The sequence below is a fragment of the Dama dama genome, chromosome 20 (genome assembly GCF_033118175.1).
Source record: "Dama dama isolate Ldn47 chromosome 20, ASM3311817v1, whole genome shotgun sequence".
In the NCBI taxonomy this organism is placed as follows: domain Eukaryota; kingdom Metazoa; phylum Chordata; class Mammalia; order Artiodactyla; family Cervidae; genus Dama; species Dama dama.
The window spans coordinates 8,261,233-8,275,872 of NC_083700.1; the positions used below are offsets into that span (position 1 = coordinate 8,261,233).

General features: G+C 40.3%; 1 protein-coding gene across 5 annotated transcripts in view; it reads right to left on the reverse strand.

The window, feature by feature from the left end:
• Positions 1-14,640, reverse strand: part of DDR2 (discoidin domain receptor tyrosine kinase 2) — a 172,849-nt gene that overhangs the window by 66,249 nt on the left and 91,960 nt on the right. For 4 of the 5 annotated variants that reach the window (XM_061120233.1, XM_061120230.1, XM_061120232.1 and 1 more), the window contains one exon: positions 5,826-5,934. In XM_061120233.1, the coding sequence (XP_060976216.1) occupies positions 5,826-5,934 (109 nt within the window). Of the gene's footprint in view, positions 1-5,825; positions 5,935-14,038; positions 14,084-14,640 lie in introns of those variants that run through there. The other variant, XM_061120228.1, reaches the window with a different exon arrangement.

A 14,640-nucleotide genomic window follows, 5' to 3' on the forward strand; every position in this document is an offset into this window, starting at 1 on the left:
CCTGGCATAATTTAGATGTATTTCTGTAGGAAAATACAGGCAGAAAGGGAGCTTCTTGACGTCCTTTCTTTCCCACCTTCTTTTCACTCCTCAGACACTAACTGATTGCCTCTACAAGCCAAGCACTATGATAGGTGTCCATCATGAGGACACAGGAGATCAACACCACACCAAATAAGACAATGGCCCAAGTCATTAACATCTGTGAAGCAGGGAAAAAAGAAGTTGCATACTTTTTAGCAACTCATCACCTTCCACTTAAGCCCCTCCAAAACCCTCATTGTTTTGAATGTCTTAACTTTGCCTTACTTTACTGTGTATGTGTCCAAACCACTGACAAATTCTGAGAGGCCTATCTTACCACATCCACGCTCTCCAGAGGCCTGTTGGCTAAGACCAAGAGCTAAGTCAACAATCACACTATTCTCCCCAGAAAATAAAAAAAATAAAAAACTACACTGTCATGGATATGCTCAGCCTGGGCACAGGGCCCTGCATCCCTTGGAGTTGGGATGGCCAGAGTTCAGGGTTGTTAGAACCTCTATTCCCCAAAGGTAATGTGAGTCTCTCTTGGAGACCACAAGGGACCATAATAGTCACTAATGAACTCTTTTTCTCTTTCCTCCTCCATCATCAGCTTGAAAGAAACTGTTGTTTTATAGTTTGCATTATTTTAATTTCCTTCTCTTCCAAAAGTAATAAATCACAACCCTTGATATTTGCATATAACACTCCAAAGCCCATTGACTCCCATTATCTCATTTGGTCCCCCTATTGAAACCCTGTGAAGTGCAGAAAGCAGACTTTATTCTTCCCATTTTATAAGTGAGCAAAGTAAGGTGAAGAAATTTAGCTAAAGTCACAAAGGAGACAGTGCCAGAGCTGAAGCCAGAATCTAGATCTCTCAGTGCCATCGTCTCTTCACCATCTGTGTTTCCATCACACCCTTCCGTCAGCACATACTCTCCATTCTGTCTGTAGTGTAACATCAGGGTCGAGAAGAACCACCAATTTAGGGAACAATCTGGAAAGAGGGCCCAGAGAAACTTATTGCTTGTTTAAGTTTTAGAATGCCCTGATTCCAGATTTGTTGAAATCTTACAGCAAAAGGAAAATGCGTCCTGGGAGGAGGGACATAGCATGGCGTGTTGTTGTCACTGGGTGAAGGCAAAGCCTTTGATTGGAAAGCACTTGCCGTAGACCAAGGATCCCAAAGTCACGTGGTTCCTGCTTTGGGTACCAGCTTAACTTCATGTTTGCCCTATTACTCCTCAGTGACAACCATCTCCACCTCTTGTTTTTCTATCTGTGGTTCTGTGTCTTTACTCCATGTTCTCCCTTTCTCTTTTTACCCAACCTGGCAAATTTCTTTTTCTCTGGATCACCCTCGGCCTTCGCTGTCTCTGCCAGCATGACATAGAGACTTGATGTGATGGGGTAGCACACATTCAGGGAGGCTAACTCTCCAGGAGGCAGCAGAGCACAGAGGTCAAGAACATGCTCCCTGGAGGTGGATCACGTCCCAGCTCTGCCCCTTGGCTAGGTCTATAACCTTGAGTGAGTTACCTAATGTTTCTGGGCCTCAGTTTCCCCTCTGTGAAACTAGAAAAACAATGCCACCTAATTCCTAAGGTGCTTCTGAAGACTAAATTTGCTGATAGAATGGTACCAGGAATATATTAAGTGCTTATTAAATATTAGCTGGTACTCTTCTCTGAAATTTGCATCTTCTTTTTCTCCAGTTGGCATAGTTAGAGTGCTTAAGGGGCAAATGAGTTTCTGATATCCCTAGAGAGAGATCTTTTTACTGGCAGGAAGGATACCAGAGGCCACCCTCGAGCTAGATTCGACACACAAACATATTGATACAAGCAAGCCAATCTGGGCAGCATCTAGCATTGCGCACTGAAGAGAAATTCAACCTGGGAGGTCCCTTTCCAAGGCCCTTCTCAAGCCACACACACACACACAAACATACACACAGCCTTAGTACCTCAGGCCGGGGTTCAGAAACCTGGTACTAGCACCACATTCTCATTAGCAGTTGAGATCCCATAAACCCTCTCAGCACATCTCTGGGGCCATGAATAATGACAACCCAGGGAAGTAAAAATGATTTTCTGGTGTGGAAATGTGTGTAGGTAAAGCAGCTGTATGAACTTTGGTGGGAGACGGGAAGTTGGGAGAAGGGGACAGTCGTGCAGAAGGCAACCAGAGCATCTCCAGCACTTAGGTTTCTTTGCCAGGGTGAGCTGGTCCCGAGGGCCTTCTAACTCTAGCCTTTCTTGCCGAGTGTGCTAACAAGACCAAGCTTCCAAGAGCTCTGTGGGAACCTGTTGTCTTACCCAGTTCCTTGGATTCAGGCTGTCCCTCAAACCCAAATTTCTCTCATCCCCATAAATGTACATCAGAAGTCACAGAAAGGAAATCATAAAGCTGTCCAGTTATACATGATCATTAGGGAAAGACTGTTTCCTCAAATGGCCTCCAAAGGGGTGGGTAGTCTGATGGAAGGAACCTGGGCCTGGGAGTCGGGAGCCGGTGGTCCCCGCTTTACCATTAGCTGTGTGTGTTGTCATGGGCAAACAACCAAATCACTCACCCTATTTGACACCCAGTTCCTTTATCTATAAAATGAAGAAGAAGGACTTAATTATCTCTAAGATTCATTGCAGCATGACTAGCCTAGGATTTCAAGTCCCTAGACCTTAAGAACTCACTGGATGTAGGACTGATGCTAGAAAGAATAAAACCACAGAGATGAACTGAAAGTGAATTTGGAGCTAGTAGGACGAGAACACTCTGAATCTCAGATCCTTAATGTCTTTGTTCCTCCAAACATTCTAGATACCAAAGGAGGCCTCCACCACCCCAAAACTCTAAACTGCTAGCAAGTTGCCTGCTTCTTATGAGGGCAAAATCCAGGCTGGACATGGGAAGTCCCAGCATGTGCCCTGGCTCTGTACCATGGATCCTAAGCGCCTAAATTGCCTGTTGGACAGAAGGGGTGTTCTCCCTCTTCCAAGCACAAGTAGTTGTCACAGGCCAAGTCAGGAGAGTGGGGCTAACTGCCCCTGTGCTCTCCACACTCAGCAGTTATTTAGTTGTCTGGGTGAGTCCTCAGGACTAACAGACCCTCAGCGAAGTTTTCAGGATAACCAGGTTGGTTCTCCTACTTCCCCCTACCTGAAATTCCACAGGGCAGGGTTCTGGACCCCCAACGGCAATCAAAACACTGGCTTTATACATTCTGGAGGAGCCTGACCCTGGAAACTGATCAAACAAATTCAGTAGCCAGGAGTATTCATATACTTCATATGGAGTCTAGAGATGCCCCTTTCCCATGGAGGCAGACTAGGTTGGAGCATGATTTCTAGATGCAACTTCTTACTAAGGAGCATTTTAGGGTTTACATCTTTAAGATATTCATCAGCTATCTTCTATGTGCTTAGACTAAGGGACATGATTCCTCTGAAGTTCTGACTTTAGATTCCTGAGCCTGGGAAGTGGCAGGGAGTTGGGGACAAATGGTCTTTCTTGTGAAAAACAGCCATGAGAGTTCAAGGACCCTGTTTCCAAGCCCAAAGCCTATCAGTGTCTTCCAAAATGGGCAGTAAAGCTCTAACACCACTAAATTATAGTAAGTTTGGGACAAAAGGTTTCATAGCTTATCTAATCCAACTTTATTTTACTGCTGATGAAAGGATGAGAGAAGTACAAAGAGAAGTATATGACTATTGTCATGTAACTAACTTAAGACCAAGTAGAAGGCAGCCAGACTTCAACTAGTCTGTGTTGAGAGGAACACAAAGCAAGAAACGAAAGGATGGTGTTTGTCAAAGTTCAGGTCTGAGATGCACTCACTAAGCTTATTACAAAAAAGTAACAAGGTACTGGATTTACTGAACCAACTAATCGCTGACATTAAAGTATCTTGATTATGTGTCGTGTGGGAGAAAAGGGAATATCCCATGGAAATGGAATTTTTGCAAAGATAAGAAGGCGAGTGTTTCACAAATGTACAGTCATACTGGATGAAGAAGAGGAAGTGAAAATACCCTCAGGAATTCAAATCTAGCCTGAGGCCCCTGGGACTCTCAAACACTGCAGTGGGGTGGGATATCAGTAAAATCACTTTGGAAAACTCTTCAGCAATATGTAGGAAAACAGATCATATGCAACATATAAGCTATGCTGTGCTTACTCATCAGTCATGTCTGACTCTTTGTGACCCCATGGACTGTGGCCTTCCAGGCCCCTCTGTCCTTGGGGTTCTCCAGGCAAGAACACTGGAGTGGGTTGCCATGCCCTCCTCCAGGGGATCTTCCCAACCCAGGGATCGAACTCAGGTCTCCTACCTTGCAGGCGGAATCTTTACCGTCTGAGCCACCAGGGAAGCCCAACATATAAGCTACTTCTAGGTATATATCTAAAACACTTGAGTATTTATCTCTACCAAAAGACCTTTACAAGAAGGGTTATAAGAGCTTTATTTATAATGAGCTCAAACTGGAAATGATCCAAATTACCATCCAAAGTAGACTGAATAAATAAAATATTCAAACAAAATTATACAACAATGAAAACAGAGTTGCCAACTGCATGCCACGACGAACAAAATGTTGAGTGGAAGAAGCCAGAAACAAAAGGTGATTCCACTCATGTAAAGTACAAAAACAAGTAACACCAATTTGTGTTGTTAGAAGACAATAATGACTACCCTTGGGGTGAAGGTGGGGCAAAGTGACTTGAAGAGAGGGTAAGAAGAGCTTCTGAAGTCCTGGTACAGTTCTGTTGCTTCATCTGGATACTGCTTAGATGGATGTGCTCAGTTTATAAAATTCATCAAATTGACACTTACGCTATGTCTAATTTCCCATATTTATATTTGTGGCAAAAAGGACAAATGGTCCCAGCCCTTTCCTCTTCGATGTGTTCAGACCTCCCTCATGTAATATTTTTGTGCTGTCCCACTCTGACTCTGGGCTTGGCCATGTGGCTCGCTTTGGACAATGAGATCTCAGCAAACATGACAAGCACTGGTTTGAAAAATGCTACACATTTCCCTCTCTGCTTTGCTGCTATGCAATCTCCATTAAAAGGTGTCTACACTAGCAGGGCTAGAGGAGAGCACAGCGAAGCTGCCCCAGTCGTCAGAGCCAACGCCATCCTCGATGAGTCAGTAAACGACCAGCTGACTCCCAGATATGTGCAGAAGGGACATCCAGAAGGGACCAGAAAAATAATCCCATCAAAACCAGACTTAATCCCCAACTTTGCATGTGTTGTTAAGTGGCATCATTATGGTAATAGACAATTGGTATAACTGTATACTTCAATTTAAAGAATTGGGAGAAGGGGACTAACAAATCTATTTTTGAGCATGGCCACACCCTGTAGGAAAGAGAAGCTGCCTGAGATCCTACAAGACCAGGGTCCCCAAAGCATAACATGACAGCCAAGTAAAATATAGGCCTTAGCCAACCAAACTTAACTGGGAAACCAACTTGCAGAAGTTCTCTAAGGCATCTGAAAATGTTCTCATCTGTTTCCCAGAAGATGTAGAAGCAAAGGGTTGCCTCTTCCACCTCCCATTTTACTTTGTCTTTATTCCACCCAACTCCATGCAAGAAACACTTGAACACTATTCAGCATGTTACAGAGTATATTAGTTTCTCTTTCTGCTATGGCCCTGTTTCACCATAGAGAAAGAAAGGAAGGAGGGACCTTTGGACCCCTCAGCCGTGCTTTTCCCAAGATGAACACTGAAGGGCTTGAGTGTTCCGCTGGTCTCCCAGCATGGGGCTGAGCCATGGCAGCGTTACCTGGGTTAACCTGAGCTTCTGCGGAACTCAAGACAGGCAGCAGCAGGAGCAGCACAGAGGGCATTCGGGGGATCAGGATCATCTCAGCAGATGGCGTCGGCACTGGAGCCTTCAGCCCACCAAAAATGCAAGGCAAGAAGAAAGAGGAGAGGAAATGAGTGAAGTGGAAACCGCCAACACAGATGAACACAATTGACATAATTATCTTTGTGTTTCTACAGTGCTTATTTCTATATTTAGAATTTTAAATCATGAACTTTGATCGTTGAATGGGACACTGAATTGTCACAAAATATAAAAATTTTCAAACTCTGGGACATTCAATAGCTAGGTAATATAAGAACTTTCAGACCCTATTAGATTAAATTCTCATGGAATTAAAATTAGCAAAACTATAGGTGGGTAAAAGTTTTAACAAGATAAATACCCAAATTGTGAACAGTGATAAAGTAAAACTGACTTTTACAATATTTTCATAATTGTAATATTTATTCCACTATTAAACCAAGAAAAACATTCAATGATGTTAATGTGTTTACCTTTCAAAAGATGTAAGGTCAATATTTATCCTGATTTATTAGCTCTGGAATTGTACCTGAAGCTCAAGTTCCCCTGGAATAATCCATGTGGTTATGGATTAGAGTTGAGACATCAGTATGAACTCATATTTAGCTTAATAGAGATATAAATGGTCACATATGGAAATATTTATAGATGTTTACACACAGGTTAGTACATACCCATATATCTATCTTCTTGTTATGAGAGTGCCTAGAAGCAATGACACCCAATAGCAATGAGCAAACCTGATACCCAGATCTTCACTTCTTATACCATTCTCCAATAAAAGGAACCAGGGTTCCTTGGAGAAACTGCTCATTTCAGGGCTGAGGCAGGAAATACGATCACCGTGGAGAATGTTGTAGTGCCCCAAGTTGAGAATATATACACACACAAGAATGATAGGGATATGGTAAAAGGAACCAAAGCCAACAGAAAGAGTCCCCATGGCCAAAGCTGGAGCAATTTATGCAACAAAATGGATAAAGTGGTATTGCAGTATAACTCAAGACATAAAATAAATATTTACAAGCCCATAAATAAATGATTGAATAAACAAATGGAGGAGAATAAACAAATTTTCTCATGCAAAAGAATTCTAAATAATTCATGTAGATACTTTCTGGTCTGTTGTCTTTCTCCCAAGAACCCATCACTCCCGCATAATCATGAGAAACACATCAGACAAATCCAACTGAGGGACATTCTACGAAATTCCTGATATATAATCCTCAAAACTGTCATGGTCACCCAAGACTGGAAAGTCTGAGAAACTGACACAGCTAAGAGAAATGAAGCAGTCATGATGCCTGACTGTAACACGTGACATCCTGGATGGTATCTTGGAACAGAAAAAGGACATTTGGAGAAAACTGAGGACATTTGGGAAAAGGACATTTGGAGGAAATCTGAGTGAAGTGCAGACTTTAGTTAATAATAATGTGTCAATATTGGTTCATTCACTATGACATATTTACTATACTAATGTAAGATGTTAATAATAGGGGAAAGTGGGTAATGGGTAAATAGAAAATCTATGTACTCTTTGCAATGATCCCACAAATATAAAACTGTTCAAGAATAAAAACTTTATTTTAAAAAAGAAAGTTTCTTCCAGGTAACACTATTAGTCAACAAACACTGGGCCCACTGTTAGAAAACTGTATAATGTGAAATTATAAAGGGAGACAAAATCCCTTTAAGCTGGAGTGATTAGAGGAGGTTTCATAAGGAAATAAGCATCTGATCAGATTCTTAAAGGATGAATATGATTTTAATGGGCAATAATGAGAATACAGTAAATAATAGAATGACATAGCTAAGAGGAAACAGGAGCTTTTTTTTGAGGAAACAGAAGCTTTCTATGATGTTTTCTAGGCAACAGAACTCTGACCCACCCCAAGTGGTTATATAGATATATACACACATACATACATACAGATAGTTCTGACTGAAGAGGATAGAGCCAAAACTGATCAAACACAAAAAAACTAAAGTGGCCTCATGCTAGGGGGCAGGGGAAAGTGATCCATAGACGTGATGACCATGGTTTTACGGCCATGAGATCAAATACGTCTCAGTGCCTACTCACTGCCGGCAGCCAGAACACTGCGTTTCCATGAATGAGTCCACAAACAAACATGCCCAGAAGAGAAACACACAGGCAGAGCTTGGAGACACTGGTCTTGGCTATAAGCTAGAACTAACCCATGACCGTGATTCAGGATGTCCTGCTACAAATAGCTTATTGGGGGCACTGCCTTGGTTAACTACCCTTTCTGCAGCTTTTGAAGAACAGTTCTCCAGTTCTCTTTCATGACACCTTCCTTGTGGATTATTGGCTATTACTTTCTCCCCTCCATAACCTTCCCCAGGGTTCCTCCTTCAAGGAATGTCTCTTATACCTCATTTCCCTCACACATTGAATTTGTTTCTATTAGATCCTCCATAACATTGCTATAAAATTACCCATTTAATCATTAGCTGCAAACGGTTTGTTCTTGTATCCTCAAAAGAAAACATTATATATTGTACAAAGTAGATGCTCAAAAATGGTTTTTAACTGAACTAAGCAGAACAGTTCAGTTCAGTTCAGTCGCTCAGTCGTGTCCGACTCTGCGACCCCATGAACTGCAGCACACCAGGCCTCCCTGTCCATCACCAATTCCCAGAGTTCACTCAAACTCATCTCCATTGAGTCGGTGATGCCATCCAGCTATCTCATCCTCTGCTGTCCCCTTCTCCTGCCTTAAGTCTTTCCCAGCATCAGGGTCTTTTCCAATGAGTCAGCTCTTCGCATCAGGTGGCCAAAGTATTGGAGTTTCAGCTTCAGCATCAGTCCTTCCAATGAACACCCAGGACTGATCTCCTTTAGGATGGACTGGTTGGGTCTCTTTGCAGCCCAAGGGACTCTCCAGAGTCTTCTCCAACACCACAATTCAAAAGCATCAATTCTTTAGTGCTCAGCTTTCTTTATAGTCCAACTCTCACATCCATACATGACTGCTGGAAAAATCATAGCCTTGACTAGATGGACCTTTGTTGGCAAAGTAACGTCTCTGCTTTTTAATATGCTGTCTAGGTTGGTTGTAACTTTCCTTCTAAGTATAAGCGTCTTTCAATTTCATGGCTGCAGTCACCACCTGCAGTGATTTTGGAACTCCCAAAAATAAAGTCAACCACTGTTTCCACTGTCTCCCCATCTATTTGCCATGAAGTGATGGGACCAGATGCCATGATCTTAGTTTTCTGAATGCTGAGCTTTAAGCCAACTTTTTCACTCTCCTCTTTCACTTTCATCAAGAGGCTTTTTAATTCTTCTTCACTTTCTGCCATAAGGGTGGTGTCACTGCATATCTGAGGTTATTGATATTTCTCCCGGCAATCTTGATTCCAGCTTGTGCTTCATCCAGCCCTGCGTTTCTCATGATGTACTCTGCATACAAGTTGTTCAAAAAGTATTGACTGAACTTTCTTTTGGAAAGTTTTACTTGGTTCAGGTTGTGAATCCCCAACACCAGTGATTATTTCTGCTTTGTTTGCTTAAATTAGGGTGCCCAGCAGGTAACAAACACAAAAGAACCATTAATAAGCCTAGAAGTACTATCCCATGAATACCTAATATGTGCCAAGGACTATCTCATGTAATATTTACAGTCACTCTACCAGGTTTGTTTTCATCAATAAAGTAACTGAGCAGAAAGAAGTTAAAACTGATCTGGTTACACAGTTGACAGGCATCAAAGCTCACGCAGGAAGCCAGGGTTTGCATTACTCCAAAAGCTACTTAGGTTGCTTTGTTGCATTTGTTTTGTTTTGTCTTTGTTTGTCATCATACTACACTCTCTTTTGATCTGACCTCTGCTACTTCACCAGAGCTACACTCCTGCTCAACCTTTCTACTTAGTTACATTCAGACTTCTTTCATTTCTTTTTTTCACCTTGCCTCCTTAGGACCTCTATTTAAAAGTTTCAGTCCTCTTGGTGATTCAAATCACCACCAAATGGTTATTTCTTCAGTGAAATATTCTCTTACCCCCTTGATTGCACATGTACTGAAAGCATCGTGTAACTTTTCTACATAGAAAGGATCATAGTTTATAATCATATATCCATTGCTATGGTTGTCTAATTAGTGCCTGCACCCCTATAAGCTCCTTGTTTGTTTTATTCACCATTGCATTCCCAGCACTTATCAGCGTGCTGGATAAATAGTTGCAGAATGAATTAATGATTGTCTTAAGCCACATATTCAGTTGTTGTATCTGGCTAGTCTAAATTCCATACCTTAAAAGGAAGTATCCCCAAAACTTACTATAAACAGACATCACCCTTTTCTGCCTCTTTGAATGAATCTTTCTAAAGGTTCAAAATTTAAGCAATGTGACTTGTGAATAAAACCCATAAACATACATGAAAGAATTTCAAGAAGATGGAAGGTCCTTCTCTACCCACTTCTTTGGTTAACAGTGCAAATTCCTTTAACAAGAAATGTATTCAAACTTTAAAAATAAAAAGTTATTGGCCTTCATTCATTCAGCAACTATTTTCTGAAAGGCTATTAGGTGCTGTTCTGGGTGCTAAAAAGGCAGAGAAGACTCCTGTTATCATGGTACTTATAATACACAAACTAGCAAATAAATAAATAAGAAACCTAAAGAGATATTCATGCCATGAAGACAATAAAATCCAGTAATGTGATGGAGAATGAATGAGGGTTGTTTCAGGTAAGATGATCAGGAAAGGCCTCCCGAAATATGAGATTGACAAAGAAATAGATAAGTAGGACAATGAAGAGAATAGGCAATACTCATATACATATACACAAGAAAAATATATATATAAGTGGGAACTTTCCATATAAGAAAATGGGCATTTAGAATCAGTGAAAAGTTTCAGATGATTCAGTAGCCTTTTCAAAAACAAATAAAGGTATGTTCATATCTCACACAAAAATAAAGAGCCCAAAACATAGAAACAGAACTATCCAAGTATTTCCAGAAAATATTGAGAATCTGCTGTGAGCCAGAGGAAAACCTACATAAATAAGACATAGAAAGAAAAATCTACAAATAAAAAGAATGATAATGCTTTCATCAAAGTTCAAAACATCTTTGAGATAAAAGGCATCATGAACTTAACAGACAAGCAACAGGCCAAAAGAAATATTTGAAATTCTATAACAAAACCATGTGTATGTATTTTTCTGGTATAAAGAGCCTCTATAAATCATTTTTTAAAGTGACTAGAAAAATGGGCCAAGTAAATAAACAGCATTTAAAAGAGGAAACAATATAGTACCAGTACACATCTAAAAGGACTCAGCCTCACTAGAATCAGAAAAACAAACAGCAGCAGTTGAGTACCAATTTTATCTGTCAGACTGGCAGAAATTTTAAGTGTGAAACTATGAAATTTGGCAATAGTGTGGAGAAACAGAGACCCATACTCTGCCACTGGGTTTATAAATCGGAAGACAATGTAAATCAAAACATGCAAACTATGCAAAGCATAGACTCTGATCTATACATTCCATTTATTATTTATCCTAGAGAAGATTTACATAGGTGCATAATGATGTAGCCACAAAGAAGTGCTTTGCATTTTTTTTAATTTTTATTTTTAATTGAAGGATAATTACTTACTATGTTGTGTTGGTTTCTGTCGTACAACAGTGTGAATCAGCTATAAGTATACATATATCCTCTCCTGTGAGATCCCTCCCAATCCCCCACCTCACCCCCTTTTCATTTTATCAAGGTAAGAACAATTAATATAAGACCTACCCTTAACAAATTTTTAAGTGTACAACATATTATTGTTGGCTACATATTATTGTTGACTATATGTGTAGTATTGTATCCGATCTCCAGAACTTACTTCACCTTGCGTAATTGAACTGTATGCCTATTGATTAATAACTCTCCATTTACCCCTCCCCTTGAAAGTGAAAGTCTTAGCCACTCAGTCATGTCCAACTCTGTGACCCCTTGGACTGTAGCCTGCCAGGCTCCTCTGTCCATGGGATTCTCCAGGCAAGAATACTGGAGTGGACAGCCATTCCCTTCTCCAGGGAATCGTCCCAACCCAGGGATCGAACTCAGCGCTCCTACATTGCAGGCAGATTCTGTACCATCTGAGCCATCAGAAAAACCCACTCCTCCCCTTAGACTCTGACAACCACCATCCCACTCTTTCATTCCGTGAATTTCACTGTTTGGGATACCTAATTTAGGTGGAATCATGCACTACTTTTTCTGTGACTGATTTTTTTCCCTTCACAAAATGTCCTCAAAGTTCATTCATGCTGTTGCATATTGCAAAATCTGCTTCTATTTTTAAAGCTAAATATATTTCATTGCATGTGCAAGCCACGTTTTCTTTATCCATTTATCTGTCAGTGGACATGTAGGTTGTCTCCACATCTAGGCTATTGTGAATACAATGAACATGGGGAATGCTAGTATCTTCAAGGTCTTGATTTTAATTCTTTTGGATAAATACCCAGAAGTGGAGTTACTGGGTCATGTGGTAGTTCTATATTTAATTTTGAAGAATCTCTATACAGTTTTCCATAAATGCTGTGGCCAACTGATCTTCAAGAAGGATGCAAAGAATATATAATGTGGGAAATGAGTCTCTTAAACAAATACTGCTAAGAAAACTAGGTACTCACAAGCAAAAGAATGAAATTGGACCCTTATCTTACACCATACACAAAAATCAACTCAAAGTAGGTTAAAGACTTAAATGTAAGATCTGAAACTTTAAAACTTCTAGAAGAAAACATAGAGGGAAAGCTTCATGATAGTGGTCTTGGCAATGACAACATAGATATGATACCAAAAGCACAAGCAGAAAAAAGCAAAAATAAAGAAGTGAAACTACATTGAACCAAAAAGCACAGCAAAGGAAACAATCAATAGGATGGAAAGGCAAGCTACAGTGTAGAAGAAACTGTTTGTAAACCATATATCCAACAAGCAACTAATATACAAAATACCTAAGTAACTCATACAACTCGAGGGCAAAGAAATAAAATAAAATTCCACTAATAAAATCCCTGAAAATGGGCTAAGGAATTGAATGGACATGTCTCCAATGAAGACATACAAATGGTCAAGAGATATATGAAAAATGCTCAACCTTGCTAACCATCAGGAAATACAAATCAAAACCACAGTAAGAAATCAACCCCATATCTGTCAGGATGGCTATTATCAAAAATGAATAAATGAAAGACAACTGTAGACAAGAGTGTAGAGAAACTGAAATCCTTGAACACGTGGGTACAATGTTTTTTTAAGTAACAAAACTTGGAAATGTTCTACCAATAAGGGAGTGCTAGAAACTATGGCATATTCCTGCTATGAAATACTAATCAATAGTTTAAAAGTATGAGTTAGAACCATATGTCGTTACATGGTTATATGTCCATGACATGGTTTTAGGTGAATAAGCAGGATTCAAGACATATATAAAGCACACTATATATTTCTATGGATATCAAAACACACTTACAGACATATATACACATATATACATAAAAGATCTAGAAAGTTAAACACCATCGATCTAGGGCACACTCTAGTGCTAAAATAGGCTAGTACATGAGTACGGAGCAAGGAATCTTGGAAGGCAAGTGCTGAAAATAGTCATTCCCTCAGAGATCGTGGTGTTTGGCATTGGAGATTGGAAATGAAGATCAAAGGGAAACTTTAGTCTTATTTGTGATGTTTTGATTTTAACAAAATATGTCCCCTGTTAATGTCATTCACATTTGTTTCTCTGACCAAAAAAACACAAATATTCCTTGGGGCAGTCTATCAGAACCTTCAGGGTGCTAACCAACTAACCATGCATATCCGACAGACTCAAAGTATGGGGTGACCTATCTTATGTTTTGAGAATCACTTGAGGTATTGAGAGATATTATTTATTAGCATTATATCTTGCAGATAGAGTAGAAGAAAAAACAGTTGCAAATTGCTACTTAAACCTTTCTCTCTCTCTCTCTCTCTTTTTTTTAGAACTTACAAATGAATCATCATCAAGCCTTACAACAAACCTGAAAGGAAAGATTACCACCCCCCCTTCACAAAGTAGGAAAGTAAAAGCCTAAGTCACTTTACTCACAACCTAGGTAGACTTACCTGACCTGGCTGCTGGACCCCATTCATCATGCTGAATTACATGTCTGTCTCTCAAGCCAAATCACGAGTCATTTAAAGTTAGGGATCTTGCTTCCCTATATATCAAAATCCGATTAACTCTAACTTGTCTGGGTCACAAAACTAGAAAGAGACGGAAGACTCTTCCAGTTCCTCTGACTCCTTGGCCAGGGTTACTTCACCCATAGCCCAATAGTTTCCAGGAACATCAAAGACTATATAGTTCAGAGAGCATATGTTTGTGTAATGAAAACCCCACTTCCCTCTTGACAGTCAAAATTCCCCACCCTAGCCAAGCTGGATAGTTGGCTGGAACACTCCAAACTGACTCCAAAGGAGCCGTGATTCAGGACCTCCCAGATCCAATGGTAGATGGCTAACTCTCCATCGCAGGACTGCCCACCCCAGGATTGAGACAGGCTGTGGGTCCAAGCCATCAGGAAAACGGGGAAGTAAATGGAACGCTAGGCAGATGTGAGTGTGACGGTCATAGCCAGAAATTACCAGGAATTTTTTTTTTAAAGGAACTAGAATCAAACTTTTTACAAGTTATTTCTGTACTTGGGTGAGTTTCCAAAGGCCTC